This window comes from Antechinus flavipes, chromosome 3 (genome assembly GCF_016432865.1).
Source record: "Antechinus flavipes isolate AdamAnt ecotype Samford, QLD, Australia chromosome 3, AdamAnt_v2, whole genome shotgun sequence".
Taxonomy (NCBI): Eukaryota; Metazoa; Chordata; class Mammalia; order Dasyuromorphia; family Dasyuridae; genus Antechinus; species Antechinus flavipes.
Window position 1 is genome coordinate 607,484,442 of NC_067400.1, and position 13,800 is coordinate 607,498,241.

The 13,800-nt window shown below is 38.1% G+C and overlaps 2 protein-coding genes across 6 annotated transcripts in view; one reads left to right on the forward strand and one right to left on the reverse strand.

Annotated features, from left to right (window-relative positions):
• The window catches only part of LOC127555970 (tumor necrosis factor receptor superfamily member 14-like), a 659,215-nt gene that overhangs the window by 636,136 nt on the left and 9,279 nt on the right, over positions 1-13,800 (forward strand). For both annotated transcript variants that reach the window (XM_051988753.1, XM_051988752.1), the window contains 3 exons: positions 6,264-6,354; positions 9,556-9,749; positions 12,255-12,450. In XM_051988753.1, the coding sequence (XP_051844713.1) occupies positions 6,264-6,354; positions 9,556-9,749; positions 12,255-12,450 (481 nt within the window). The remainder of the gene's footprint in view (positions 1-6,263; positions 6,355-9,555; positions 9,750-12,254; positions 12,451-13,800) is intronic.
• PRXL2B (peroxiredoxin like 2B) overlaps positions 1-13,800 on the reverse strand; it is a 235,211-nt gene that overhangs the window by 201,656 nt on the left and 19,755 nt on the right. The window lies entirely within an intron of this gene.

The following is a 13,800-nucleotide window of genomic DNA, read 5'->3' on the forward strand; positions in this document are numbered from 1 at the left end:
GTACAGAGTAGTAACTTTGGGGATGGAGTTCCAAATTATTTTTTTTTAATATCCAGACCAAATCATAGCTCCACCAATAGTACATCAATATATTTTTTTTCACAGTCCCTCCATCATTTACTATTTTCCTTTTTTTCTTCCATGTCAATCTAATGGATATAAGATGAAACCTCAGAGTTAGTTTAATTTGCATTTCTCTAATTATTAAAAATTTAGAGCATTTCAAAAACATGGCTATTGATAGCTTAGATTTCTTCCTTTGAAAACTGCTATCATTTGGAAAATGGCTCTTATTCTTATACATTTGAATGATTACTATATATAATGAAGATAATATATATATATACATATACATTCATATATATGTGTACATGTAATGTATGATGTAGATCTACATATAAAATGAAAATGAGACTTTTATCAGAAAAATTTGCTGCAAAAAATTTCCATGCTCCCTTCCCTAGTTATCTGCTTCCCCTCTAATTTTATTTTTTAATCAAAATTTTATTGAAAGACCATTTTCATACAATATCTTTTGTAGTCCTTTTTAAAAATACATTTGATGTGCCATTCTCCAATTGATAAATGGTCAAAGAATATGAACAGACAATTTTCAGATAAAGAAATTAAAAGCATTTCTAATCATATGAAAATGGTGCTCCAAATTACTATTATCAAAGAAATTCAAATCAAAACAACTCTGAGATACTACTACACATCTCTCAGATTGGCTAAGATTACAGCAAAAGATAATGAAGAATGTTGGAAGGGATGTGGTAAAATTGGGTCACTAAAACATTATTGGTGGAATTGTGAACTGATTCAACCATTCTGGAGAGCAATATGGAACTATGTTCAAAAAATTATCAAACTGCGCATACCCTTTGATCCAGCAGTGTTTCTACTGGGCTCCCAAAAAGATCTTAGAGGAGGGAAAGGAACCCATATGTCTAAAAATGTCTGTACCAGCCCTTTTTGTAGTGGCAAGAAAGTGGAAACTGAGTAAGATGCCCATCAGGTGAAGAATAGCTGAAGTTACAGCATATGAATATGTTGGAATCCTTACAAAGTGTTAAGTCATTAGAATTGATAGAGACAATAATTATCTAATTTAGCATGATTCAGTATGATTGAGCTGATCCTATGAGGAGATGTTATGGGCCAGAACTTGAAACAAGGTACTAAATAGAACTGATAGAAACAATGCTTGTGTTCACACCTTTAGAGAGCTTATATAAGCAAGAAGCTCTTAGGGCAAGAGAACACTCTGGGAGAAATCCATAAATCCACTCTCAGATCCCACTCTGAGATCTTTCTTAGAGGTATTATACATAATCACATAGATTATCCCACTCTCGGAGAAGGAGCATAAATAGAGCTTCAGTAAGCCAGTCAAGTGAGTTCAGAGAGAAGCCCTCTCTTGGAGGCACAGCCAGATTTATTCACTTCATCTCACACCACTGTGGTGGCTGGGCTCCTGCTCTTCCCCACTGAGACTAAGGCTGGTCTGAAAGGCCCTCCAGAAAGCTGCCCAGCCCCAGGCAAGGAGATAAGAGATCCATTCCAACTTTCACCTTGGTGCTGGCTGGAGACAGTCAGAATTGAGCTAGAAGAGTCAGATCCATTCCATTTTCCACCTTTGTGCTGGCTGGAGACTGAAGGACAAACCTTTGGATTTGGAGACATTTGGAGGGAACTCTTGGAACCAAGCAGAGACAGAGGCCACCAAGAAAACTAACCAGGCTATTTTGGAGGAAGCAATAAAAGATCTGAACTTTTATCACCTGGCTGCGTTTTGAAGTGATTATTACTTTTAGCTGAAACTAAAGCTGCCTCCAGAAAATCTCCCCAAGAAACCTGTTCCCAGAGAGAACCATCTTATATTATATCAAAGACGAGAACATCACATTTTGGTGCCTAACGTGGGGCGTGGAGCCCAGTCCCCAGATATCAATCAAAAGACAAATGGGGCATGATAGCAACTGAGGTTACACCCAGAGAGTCTTTAGAAATCCAGGACTCTGATGTCATCAACCAACAGAAAAGCAATCAGGATTACAGTTGGGGAGAATACAGGCTTTTTAACCCAATAGGGCAGTGTCCGGTGCAAACAGCTCCAATGTAATTACCAAATGATGAGGAGATTTCCCAAAAGTGGTAAATAGAAGGGAATTAGATAGGTTAACTGCTTGGGGAAGAGGGTTTTCTTGGATCTCTACAGGTGGAGAAAGAATCAGATGGGTGCCAACGAGCTGTATTCGCCTTGTCCATCAGAGAGAGACAGAAAGAGAGAAAAACCTCAAAATAAAGGAGAAGATTTAAGAAACATCTGACACTGAAAGAGCATGGCTGATAATGAGATTGTTAAAAGAACTTTAAAATCTTTAGCTTTCAGTTCTTGAAAACCAGCAGGAATCATTGGATTCCTTGAGATGAAAAATTGTTGATGAGACTATTGCAGTACTTCAGAATTTACAGGAACTATTGGATTCTTGGTACATGAACTAATGAACAATGGAATCTTTTTGGACTATTTCTAGGACTTATGGACATGTATAAATTCTCATGTTGATTCATGTTATTTGTTACATTACTACTAGCCTGTGTTATATTGCTATGTGCTTAAGTAATTATGTGTAATGCCTCCCATATTAATCTATGTAATTATGTGTAATACCTCCCATATTGATGAATTTATGTCAGGGAGGGTGTAACCACCTTATTTTTATGGTGTTTTCACTTCTTTTTTGAGCAATCAGGTAAGACATGATCACCTTCTTTTTGGTGTTCTCACCTCCTTGAGAAGTCAGGGAGGTCATGACCACCTATGTTCTAAATGAAAAGGAAAGGGGAGATGTTGGAATCATTACAAAGTGTTAAGCATTAGAGTTGATAGAGACAATAATTATCTAATTTAGCATGGTTCAGTATGATTGATCTGATCCTACAAAGAGATGTTATGGACCAGAACTTGAAACAAGGTACTAAGTAGAACTAATAGAAACAATGCTTGTGTTCACATCTTTAGAGAGCTCATATAAGCAAGAAGTTCTTAGGGCCAGAGAGCACTCTGAGAAGAAACCCATAATCCCACTCTCAGATCCCACAATCCCACTCTCGGAGAAGGAGCATAAATAGAGCTTCAGTGAGCCAGTCAAGTGAGTTCAGAGAGAAGCTCTCTCTCGGAGGCACAGCCAGATTCATTCACTTCATCTCACACCACTGTGGTGGCTGAGCTCCTGCTCTTCCCCCACTGAGACTAAGGCTGGTCTGAAAGCTCTCCAGAAAGCTGCCCAGCCCCAGGCAAGGAGACAAGAGATTCATTCCAACTTTCACCTTGGTGCTGGCTGGAGACATTCAGAATTGAGCTAGAGGAGACAGATCCATTCCATTTTCCACCTTTGTGCTGGCTGGAGGCTGAAGGACAAACCTTTGGATTTGGAGACATTTGGAGGGAGCTTTTGGAACCAAGCAGAGAGATAGGCCACCAAGAAAACTAACCAGGCTATTTTGGAGGAAGCAATAAAAGATCTGAACTTTTATCACCGGGCTGCATTTGGAGTAATTTTTACTTTTAACTGAAATGAAGGCTACCTCCAGAAAACCTCCCCAAGAAACCAGCTCCCAGAGAGAATCATCTTATATTATATTAAAGAAGAGAACACCACATGAATGTTATGGAATATTATTGTTCTATAAGAAATGACCAGCAGGATGATTTTAAAGAGGCCTGGGGAGACTTACATGAACTGATGCTGAGTGAAGTGGGCAGAACCAGGAGATTTTTATATATGGTAACAGCAAGATTATACAGTGATTAATTCTGGCTGATGTAGCTCTTTCCAACAATGAGATGACTCAGGTCAGTTCCAATGATCTTGTGATGAAAAGAGCCATCTGCACCCAGGAAGAGGACTGTGGGAACTGAATAGGAATGACAACATAACATTCTCACAATTGTTTGTTATTGTTTGCTTACATTTTTTTCTTACTCATTTTCTTTCCTTTTTGATCTGATTTTTCTTGTGCAGCAAGAGAATTATATAAATATGTTTACATATATTGTATTTAACATATTTTAATATGTATGAAATATATTGGATTGCTTGCCATCTAGGGAGGGGGTAAGGGAAAGGAGAAAATTTGTAACACAGGCTGTGCAAGGATCAGTGGTGTTAAATTACCATGCATATGTTTTGAAAATAAAAAGCTTTCATAAAAATAAATAAAAAAAGAAAAAATGTTGTGCTTTACATATCACTGCCTTCAAATAGAAAGAGTGAAATATACCTTTATAGAGATATTATTGCACTTGAGCATAACAATTTCTCACTTCAGGACTTAAAAAAACAAATTACAACATAGTCTTTAAAACTTGACATTTTTATATGCAATATGGATTACTACTTAAAGACTTGGTTGGATGCCTTAGAATTCACCAAAAACTCAAACCCTAATAAGAGGAAGCAGGAAGATTATGTATTCTGCAACTCAATTTAGTGTCCACTGCTAGGAATGGATTTGACAACTTTTTATTCACAGTACTTCAGATGCAAAATATCCTATTCTCTCTCTCTCTCTCTCTCTCTCTCTCTCTCTCTCTCTCTCTCTCTCTCTCTCACACACACACACACACACACACACACACACACACACACACACAATGTAGCAACCAAGTTACTGTTTATTGCAATTGAAGGAAATGCAGACATGAATTATGAAAACTTAAAACCTACTCCTGTAATCTAACATGTGTAGGACAGTCTCCAACCTGCCTGAAAAACATACTACATATAATTAAATTTCAGTAAGAACTGAAATCCATAGGCAAGTTTTCCTTTCATCTTCCCCTCTAATTTTAGCTGCATTGGTTCTGTTTGTGCAAAATCTTTTAGATTTTATACAATAAACACTAACCATTTTATCTTCTTTGATCATCCCTCTTTGTTATTTGGCCATAAACTCTTTGTCTATCCATAGATCTGATTGGCAATTTCTTCACTGCTCCACTTATTGGTTTATAATACTCTCCTGGGTTCCTGAAGGTGATCCACAAAGGATTCAATTTCTAGCAAAATATACTTAGTTGGAGGCTTCTAAAATAGGACCAAAATCTGGCTTTCTAGAAGTCAGCCAAGTTAAGTACAGAGGAACTCAGTCCTTTAGAGGTTTCAAAGGATGGATGTTTCAGAGACAACTCTAAAAGGCCATCTGCTTAAATTGAAGGGGATGACAATCTGCATTTGTACAGAGAGGAAGCAAGCTGCCAGAATTGAAGATCTTTCAAATATTGATGGAGTACTCAAGTATGGTCACTTACTTGACTTTTTGGGTGTCAGTTTTCTCTCCTGTCAAATGAGACAGTTGGACTCAATAATCTCTTAGGTCCCTCATTCCTCTAAAGTCAGGGTCCTGTTAGTAGAAAAGTTATAAATATTATTACTTAAATAATAAGTAAACAAGCATCGATTATTGCCAGATTTATTATCTGGTACGTAGATGCTCTCATTATCCCCCTTTTATAACAGCAAAAACAGGTAAGCAGAGGTTAAGTGATTTGCTCAGGATTGAGCTAAAATCTTCTTGATTCCAAGCCCAGTTCTCTATCCAATGAGACACTTCAATACTCTATTTTATCCTTAATCTCCAGCTTCTATGAAGAAGTGGCGGGGTTATGGGTATGGAATACTACAAATAATGTTACACTTTTTTGATTTGCTGCTTAGTTTGTGGAACTTTTTTTTTTTTTAAAGATTATATATTATAAGAGATGACTCACTGTCTAAGATAAGGTCATCAGAGGCATGGTGGAATCAGTCAGAACTCTTCTCCCAAGAGCTATTGTTAAATTTTGAATGTGAGCATTAGCACTTCAAAAATAATGAAACAATAAATCAGAGCTTAATTTATTGTTTTGTTAGTTGCTTAGTTTTGTGAAATTGATGGGGAAACTTTTAGTAATGTTGTCTACACATAAAAGACATTAAAATTGCCATTTTCATTTTTTTTTTTGCTCTAAAGAGTTGGTTTTTAAACCAAAGAAATGTTGGGTAATAGAAATGAGACAAAAACAAAATATATATATTTTTTTCCCCACAGGTAGGGGGGTGGGAGTGTTTCATAGAATTGTTCTCAATACTCTTTGTTCTGACAGAGAGCTTCCAGGAAAAGGACTGACTAATCCAGGAACGCTGTTCTAACAAAAATGTTTTGTTCTTATTACTATGCTGAGCATCACATATCTCATCCTCCTTCTCTTTCAGGCACAGAGAGAAGCAACACCATCTGTGAAAAATGCCAGGCAGGGACATTTTCCACGAATGGGACCCTGAACTTCTGTTTGCCATGGACCAAGTAGGTATAGCATGTCCTCTGGGACTTGGCAGTGTTGTTCATTTATAATAATTTGAACAAAAATTGTGAAGTAAATGAACTCCAAATAAAGTAAAAGTGTCCATACACAGAATAGAATAGAACAATAAAAATCAAAAATATCCTTGGGTGTGTGCAGGTAAGTAACAACTGGATCTCTGGGAAAGAAATATACACTGGACACACTTTTAAGTTTATTCTGCATCATCAGCATTTTCTTAAGTCAAGTCATGCAACAAAATAACAAATCAAGCCCTAATTGGTAGGATTTGCCCATTTCTGAGGCATGTGTGCTCACTCTGGAAATTTAACAAATGCTTTAGGGTTCATGTTAATTCCAGCACCCCTCCAAATTTATGGGACACTATGAACTTCTCTTCTATGCAGCTTGCATGTACTTGTAGATTTAAAAGAAATTCAGCATGTAGTTTTCAATGCTGTTGTGCTTGTCTATACTTCCTTCTTGTCTTCCTTCTCTTGGATAGCCTCCATTGTTAAATTTTTTCCCCCTAAACTGAATTATAATCTGCTTCTCTTACATTCTCTCCAACACTCCAGGTTCTACCCTCTGGGGCCAAGATGAATGAGTTTGCTTCTCTCCTACTTCCCATTTCTTCAAGTACTTGACCCAACCTTTTGGCCTCTCCAGAATGTCCTTCAGTAGCCCCTCCCATGCATGGTTTGTTGCCCTGGCTGCCCCAGTACCATGGAAAGGGCTTTGGAGTCTAGAGAATCTGGGTTACAATAGCATGGATGCTCTGTACCTGTTGTGGGCCAGTGAGATGTTACTTTAAAAGTGCTGGCCCATGGGAGATGCTACATAAATACTAGCTATTGTTATCAGTAGTTTCTATGGTTGTTTTTCCTTATCTATAAGTGAGGGACCCCACCAAAGGACCCCTGACATCACTTCCAGTTCAGAATCTATGAGCCTACAGTGCCCTCTTGTGGAAGCTCTTCAGCTATCCAAGGAACTTGAACTCTTCCTTTGTAAGCTGACCAATAACATATACATGGCCATGAGACAGTATCACAGGATTTCCTTCATTCTAAAGCCACAATGTTCTGGCAAATTGCTTCATCCTGCTTGCCTCAGTTTCCTCATCTATAAACCTAGTTGGAGAAGGAATGGCAAACCACTCCAGCTTTTCTGCCAAGAAAACCCTAAACAGGGTATCAAAACTTGGACAGATGGAAATGACTAAACAATAATTATTATTATTATTTATTAATAATTAAATAAAAATAATTATTGCTGAAAGTATCATTGGGGGAGAAAGTAGCAGATTAGAATAATAATTCTACTCCCTTAAATAGTATGTGTTTAGGGAGTATGATTGGTTAAAATTAACTTGTGAACACTTTGTCATTTTTCAAGGAGAAGGAAAACCTTAATAGTAATGATATTATAGTAGTTTTAGAGACCCCAAGTGGAGAGAGATAGATTGAAAGAAGTGGGGAGAAGAAGAGAAACAGAGACAGACAGACAGAGACAGAGATTAAGAAACTTCTCCATATGGCTATGGTATACTTATAGTGTGGGCTGCTGTGTGATTGAAAGGGAGGAAGATGAGACATCTTCAGTCTTTTCTCCCACCTGCCCTTTTCCAAGGAAGATTTTAATGTGGCAGAGAAGAAGTAGGAAGTTAAAACCTGAGACAACTTTGTTCTTCTCAGAGAAATGGGGTTCCAGGCTAGAATTATAACTGTTTATTCTTTTACATATTTTTAGTCTGAAAGATGTGACTAGGATCAATCTAATTTATGATTACTTTTTTTTATTATTATTTTGGATGAGGAAGGGAAACCCCAGATTTTCTATTCAAAGCTTCCCACCTATTACCACTCTATCCCTTTTGTCACAATAAACACACATTACAAAAAGCAAAGAAACTCACTTATCCAAAGTGTGGCAAAAGAGATATCAGAAAAGAAATACATTGGAGATTATATGCCAGATAATACAAAGGAAAGAGGTTTCCCAGGCAGTGAGATAACTCAACCAAGAGAAAGTTCTAGCTCTCCTGAAAGAGAAAGTGTAACAAGCTGAGGAGGAGGATACCATGGAGGCTTCTGGTCCCTTCCATGCCTTTCCAGAGTCTTTTCCTTCTAGAATTAGAAGTGGGGTTGGCCTCTTCCATCCTCCCTCTGGAAGCCAGAAGCCAAAAGCAATATGATGCTTGAAGAGTCCTGAAAAGGCTGGAGTTTTCCCCCAACTTTGCCTGGCTGATGTCCACAGGGAATGACATCCATATCGACCAATAAGGATAGTGTTTCATACCAATGATCATTGAGAGAGGAACTACAATAACAATAAGAGCTAGCCATTATATAGCACTTTCTAAGTATTGTCTCATTTGATGCTCCACCAAGAAGTGAATGCTATTAACCTCATTCTACAGATGAGAAAACTGAGGCAATCAGGGGTTAAATGCTTAAGGTTCTACATTTGGAAATGTCTGAACTAAGATTTGAACTCCCATTTGAGCTTCTAGATCCAAGGTTCTGTCCATTGGTTTCCCCAGATCTAGAAATCACTGCTTCTATGACTTTGAATCGATTTTTTAGCCCAACTGTAAAGCATTGATTCTACATTCCTAGTCATTTTGATCTTTCTGTTAGGTTAGACAGTGGGACATACAGGACTTGCTGTGGGGTCAGGAGGCCCAGAGTTTGGTATCTTAAACATTATAAACTCTGTCTCAGAAGCACATCACACCCTCTCAGTGCCCTAGCCAACAAGTTCTCAATTCTTGACAATTCCTGCATCAGAGGAAAGTATTTCTATAGAAGGGAATTCCCTAGACTGAAAAAATTGCAGTTCTTCCCCCCAAAATAAACCAAAAAAGTAACATGATTTCATGGTTCTAATTTGTCTAAATCTTTTTGGGATCCTGACTCTGGATACACTGTCTTTCTAGCCATTCCAGCATGGATGCCCTCCCTCTGAGGTTTTTTGTGTATATAACATATTTGGGAAGGGGGGACCCCATCTGTCTTCATCTACTTCTCTCCCTCTATTTGGGGTACTCTGCCTCTCTCTCTCTGGAAGCTTTTTGGATTGCTGAGCCCTATGGCTGCCTGTGAGTGGGGGGGCAGGGAGATACGAAATGGATCATTCAGTCATGGGCTGATAGGAATGAATTCATGTTCAGTGACACATGTTCTCATCTGTCTTCCTAGTTGTACTGCCCAGGGTCTATATGAAGAAAGACCTGGTACTGCCATCACTGATGCACGGTGCTCACAGGACAGTCACCATCAAAACATGTACTTTTTCAGCAATCTTGCCTTCAGCAGCATCTTCTTCTTTTTCTTCGTCATTATCATAATTATCCTCATTTTGAGGTATAGAAAGAAAAATACCCAAGACAAAGGTAAGCAGAAACACAAAGAGGGTGGAGCAGTGGGGACTTTGCCCCAGGGCAGTGAATTTAGAGGCTCTGACCAGAATAGGAATTCTTTATCTTTGTAGCAACCAGAGAGCTCATACCTAAAACATACACTCATTCAGTGCATCTAGGGAAATGGCAGATGGAAGGCAGAGGAGAACTTCCTTTGTCCCCATCCTTCCATCTTGCTCCCAGCCACTTCCCCACTTAACTAAAGGTGGATTTGACTTAGGTTCAGTTTGGGGTTCTTGCCCCCAGACACACAGAAGTTCCTGGTTATATTTCTACTACCAATCACTAACCTGTCAAATTCACAGAAAGCCAATCTAAATGAGATTTCTTATCATCACGAGTTTGTGAAGTCAACTAGGAAAACATTCCTTTCTCCAAAAGGAATAATGATTGTCAGAAGAGGTAGAGAGATAAGTAGATAAATAGGTGGATGGAAGATAGAAGATAGATATGAGAAAGAGATGGGGAGAGAGAGGGAGGGATGAAGAGATTCTTTTTTTTTTTTTTAGCAAAAGCATTTTTTATTAAAGCTTTTTATTTTAAAACATATACATAGATAATTTTCTACATTCATCCTTGCAAAATCTTGTCTTTCAAAATTTTTCCCTCCCTTCCCTCCCTATGGCAAAAAATCCAATATATGTTAAACATGTGTAATTCTTCTATACATATTTTCACAATTATCATGCTACACAAGAAAAACCAAATCAAAAAGGAAAAAAAATGAGAAAGAAAAAAACGCAAGCAAACAACAAAAAAATTTTTTAAATACTATATTGTGAGATGAAAAGATTCTGCATAGAAAGATAGATGGATCCATTGAAACAATGATAGCTCCTGGATAAATGGCTAGAGTCAATAATTTGACTCAGAAATCCCACAATTAGGTCAAGTTATTATCAGTAATTAAAATTCCAGGGCATAGTCAGGAAAACAGCACTTATGCCCCTGGAAAGGATTTGGCTGACCAAGCAACTAAAACCTCAGCTTCATATCCTGTAAGGGTCCAGAGAGGAACCTGGACCTATATAATATAATGAGGAAGTAAAGAGGTTTTGATGTCTGAGGCACCCAGATGTGATCTCTGCAGCTAGTAGGTGGAAGCTCTGGTTGCACAGAGGACACATCATCAAGGGGAGATGTCTCCTTCTCTTATTAGCTGTGCATGTAACCTAATAGACCCAATATAAGGAGTGGGGACCAGGAAGAAGGGGGAATTCAGTGGGAGTTCATTGAGAATGCAGGAGAAGTGTAAGATGTGATCATGTATAATAAAGACCTGAGCTCGCAAGCCAATGTGTCTGGGTGCTCTGTTGGACATGAGAAACACTGCTCAAAAAGGCAGTGGCCAGAGATCTCTGAAGACCCAGGATTAGGTAAACAGTAAAGAACCACTGTTGGAAGAGGCAGTGACCAGGGATTTCTGAAGGCCTGGGATTAGGCAAGACTGGCAATCAATAACCTCTGAGGGGGAGGTTATAATGTTCCTACTTTCTGAGAGTGCAGGTTTTTTTTAGCCTAAGCCCCTATGAAACTTTCACTTTGCTCCATAGGTACTATCCTAGTTTTTCTTAAAAGCCTGTTTAAGTCTAGCCTAAGGGAAGAAGAGATAGCTACTGACCAGAAAAGAATGCTTATCTCAAAGCAAGAAAAACTTTAAAAAGAGGGAAGTAAACCTGATAAGACTTGGGGACTCTGGATTGGCCCAAGATGACTGATAGTGCTTTCCAAGAAATTATCCCTCCCTTTGATGGAACACTTTCAGTCATTTGAAAACCTGACAAGTTGGTGGAGCTAGTACAAAAATTCTGAGGGTGGAGTTTTTTGAAGGGGTGCTATCACTGCCTATGAGATATGTCCCCCCTCTCTCCCCAACAACTCCTAAACCTCTGAAGCCAGCAGTTGGGCAGTTTCCTCTCCCAGATGCATCCTCTGAAATTTAGCAGATCAACTTAATTCAATTGCTACCTGCCCATGATTCCATACATGCTTTAGTTATGATCTATATGTTTTCCCAGTAACTGAAAGTGTTCCCTGGTCCCACTGCCATAGCCTCTAAAGTAGTAAAAATCCTCTTAGAAAAAAAATCATTCCATTGTTGGGAGGGAGAGGATTCCTAAAGAGATACATGATGAGAGAGGTACCCACTTCATAGGGGTTCATTAGGTAAGCTGCTTTCATCCTGGCCAGTTACTCAGCACCTCCATTGTACTTATCATTCCCCAATCATCTCCCTTGCTCTGAAGCAAGAAAGGTATCTTGAGGCCAAAATCCTTCCTTTAGCCCTGCTCAACCTTACATCCAAATCATTTGGTTCTTATAAGCTCAATTCTTATCAGATAGTAACAAGATACCTAATATAACTGTATCCCATAGGTAGGAAGCATAGAAGCTAAAGACTTCCAATTACAATACTGTATTTGTTGTTTGAGAAAATTTCAGAAACTTACCAACTTATCTCACAATTTTGTTCTTTAGAAGTCTCGATTGAGGCTCAGCCCTCAAACCAAGCAAGTAACAGCCTACTGAAAACACCATTTCTGAAAACACTGCCTGGTGTTACGGTAAAAAAAGGTCCCTTTGAAGTCACCACTCCCACTGCAGCCAGGAGTAGAGTGCTGGACTCACCTATCATATCTCAGAAGAACAGTACTACCAATGATGAAATGTACAGGTAACCTTATCTTGAATATCAAAGGGAGTCTGAAGATCATAACATCAGATAGACAACTGTTCCTAAGATATCTTGGTTAAGAAGTTGACTACAATTGTATCTAGGATATACTGCAACATATTTAACATATATAGGACTGCTTGCCATCTTGGGGGGGTGGGGAGAGGTGGAGGGAGGGAGGGGAAGAATTGAAACATAAGCGAGTGCAAGGGATAATGTTGAAAAAATTACCCTGGCATGGATTCTGTCAATACAAAGTTATTATTAAATAAAATTAAATTAAAATTTAAAAAAAAAGTTGACTACAGCAGATGCTGTACATATATGGTGGAAAGGGGTTCCTAAGATATCTGGTTGAAAAGTTGACTACAGCAGATGCCGTACATATATGGTGGAAAGGGCATTATAACAGAAAAAAAGGGGAAAGTGGAGGTAAAAAGAGGGAAATTACATCTCAGGAAGAGGCAAAGAAAACCTTTCATAAATAAGGGAAATAAGGGAGAGTGAGAAATATTGTGTGAATCTTACTCTCATCAGATTTGGCTCAAAGAAAGAATATTAGATATATTTGGTTTCACCGAGAAACATCTCTCACCTTATACAAAAGTGGGAGAGGAAAAGGAAAGAGGTAGGCTAAATAGAAGGGAAAACAGAAATAGTCGGGGAAAGGTATAAGAAAGGGGGAGGATCTCTAAAGGGGGAAAACTGCTTGAGGTAAGTAGTGCTCATAAGTAAAATACTGGGGAGGAGGGAAAGGGGAAAAGGAAAGAGAAAAGTATAATCTGGGATTAATAAGATGACAGGAAATACAGAATTAGTAGTGTTAACTGTAAATGTGAATGGGGTGAACTGTCCCATAAAATATAAGAAGATAGTAGACTGAATCCTACAATATGCTGTTTACAAGAAACACATTTTAAACTGACTGATACATACAGAGTAAAGGTAAAAGGCTAGAGCAGAATCTATTATGCTTCAGGTGAAGTAAAACAAAAACAAAAACAAAAACAAACAAACAAAAAGAAAAACAGGGCTAGTCATCCTGATCTCAAGCAAAAGTAAAAATTGATCTAATTAAAGGAGATAAGAAAGAAAACTGTATCTTACTAAAGGGTACCATAGATAATGAAGCAATATCAATATAAAACATATATGTACCAAGTGGTGTAGCATCTAAATTCCTAAAGGGGAAGTTAAGAGAGTTGCAAGAGGAAATAGACAGCAAAATTATAATAGTGGGAGATCTCAACCTTGCTCTCTCAGAACTAGATAAATCAAACCACAAAATAAATAAGAAAGAAGTTAAAGAAGTAAGTAGAATACTAGAAAAATTAGATATGATAACTCTTT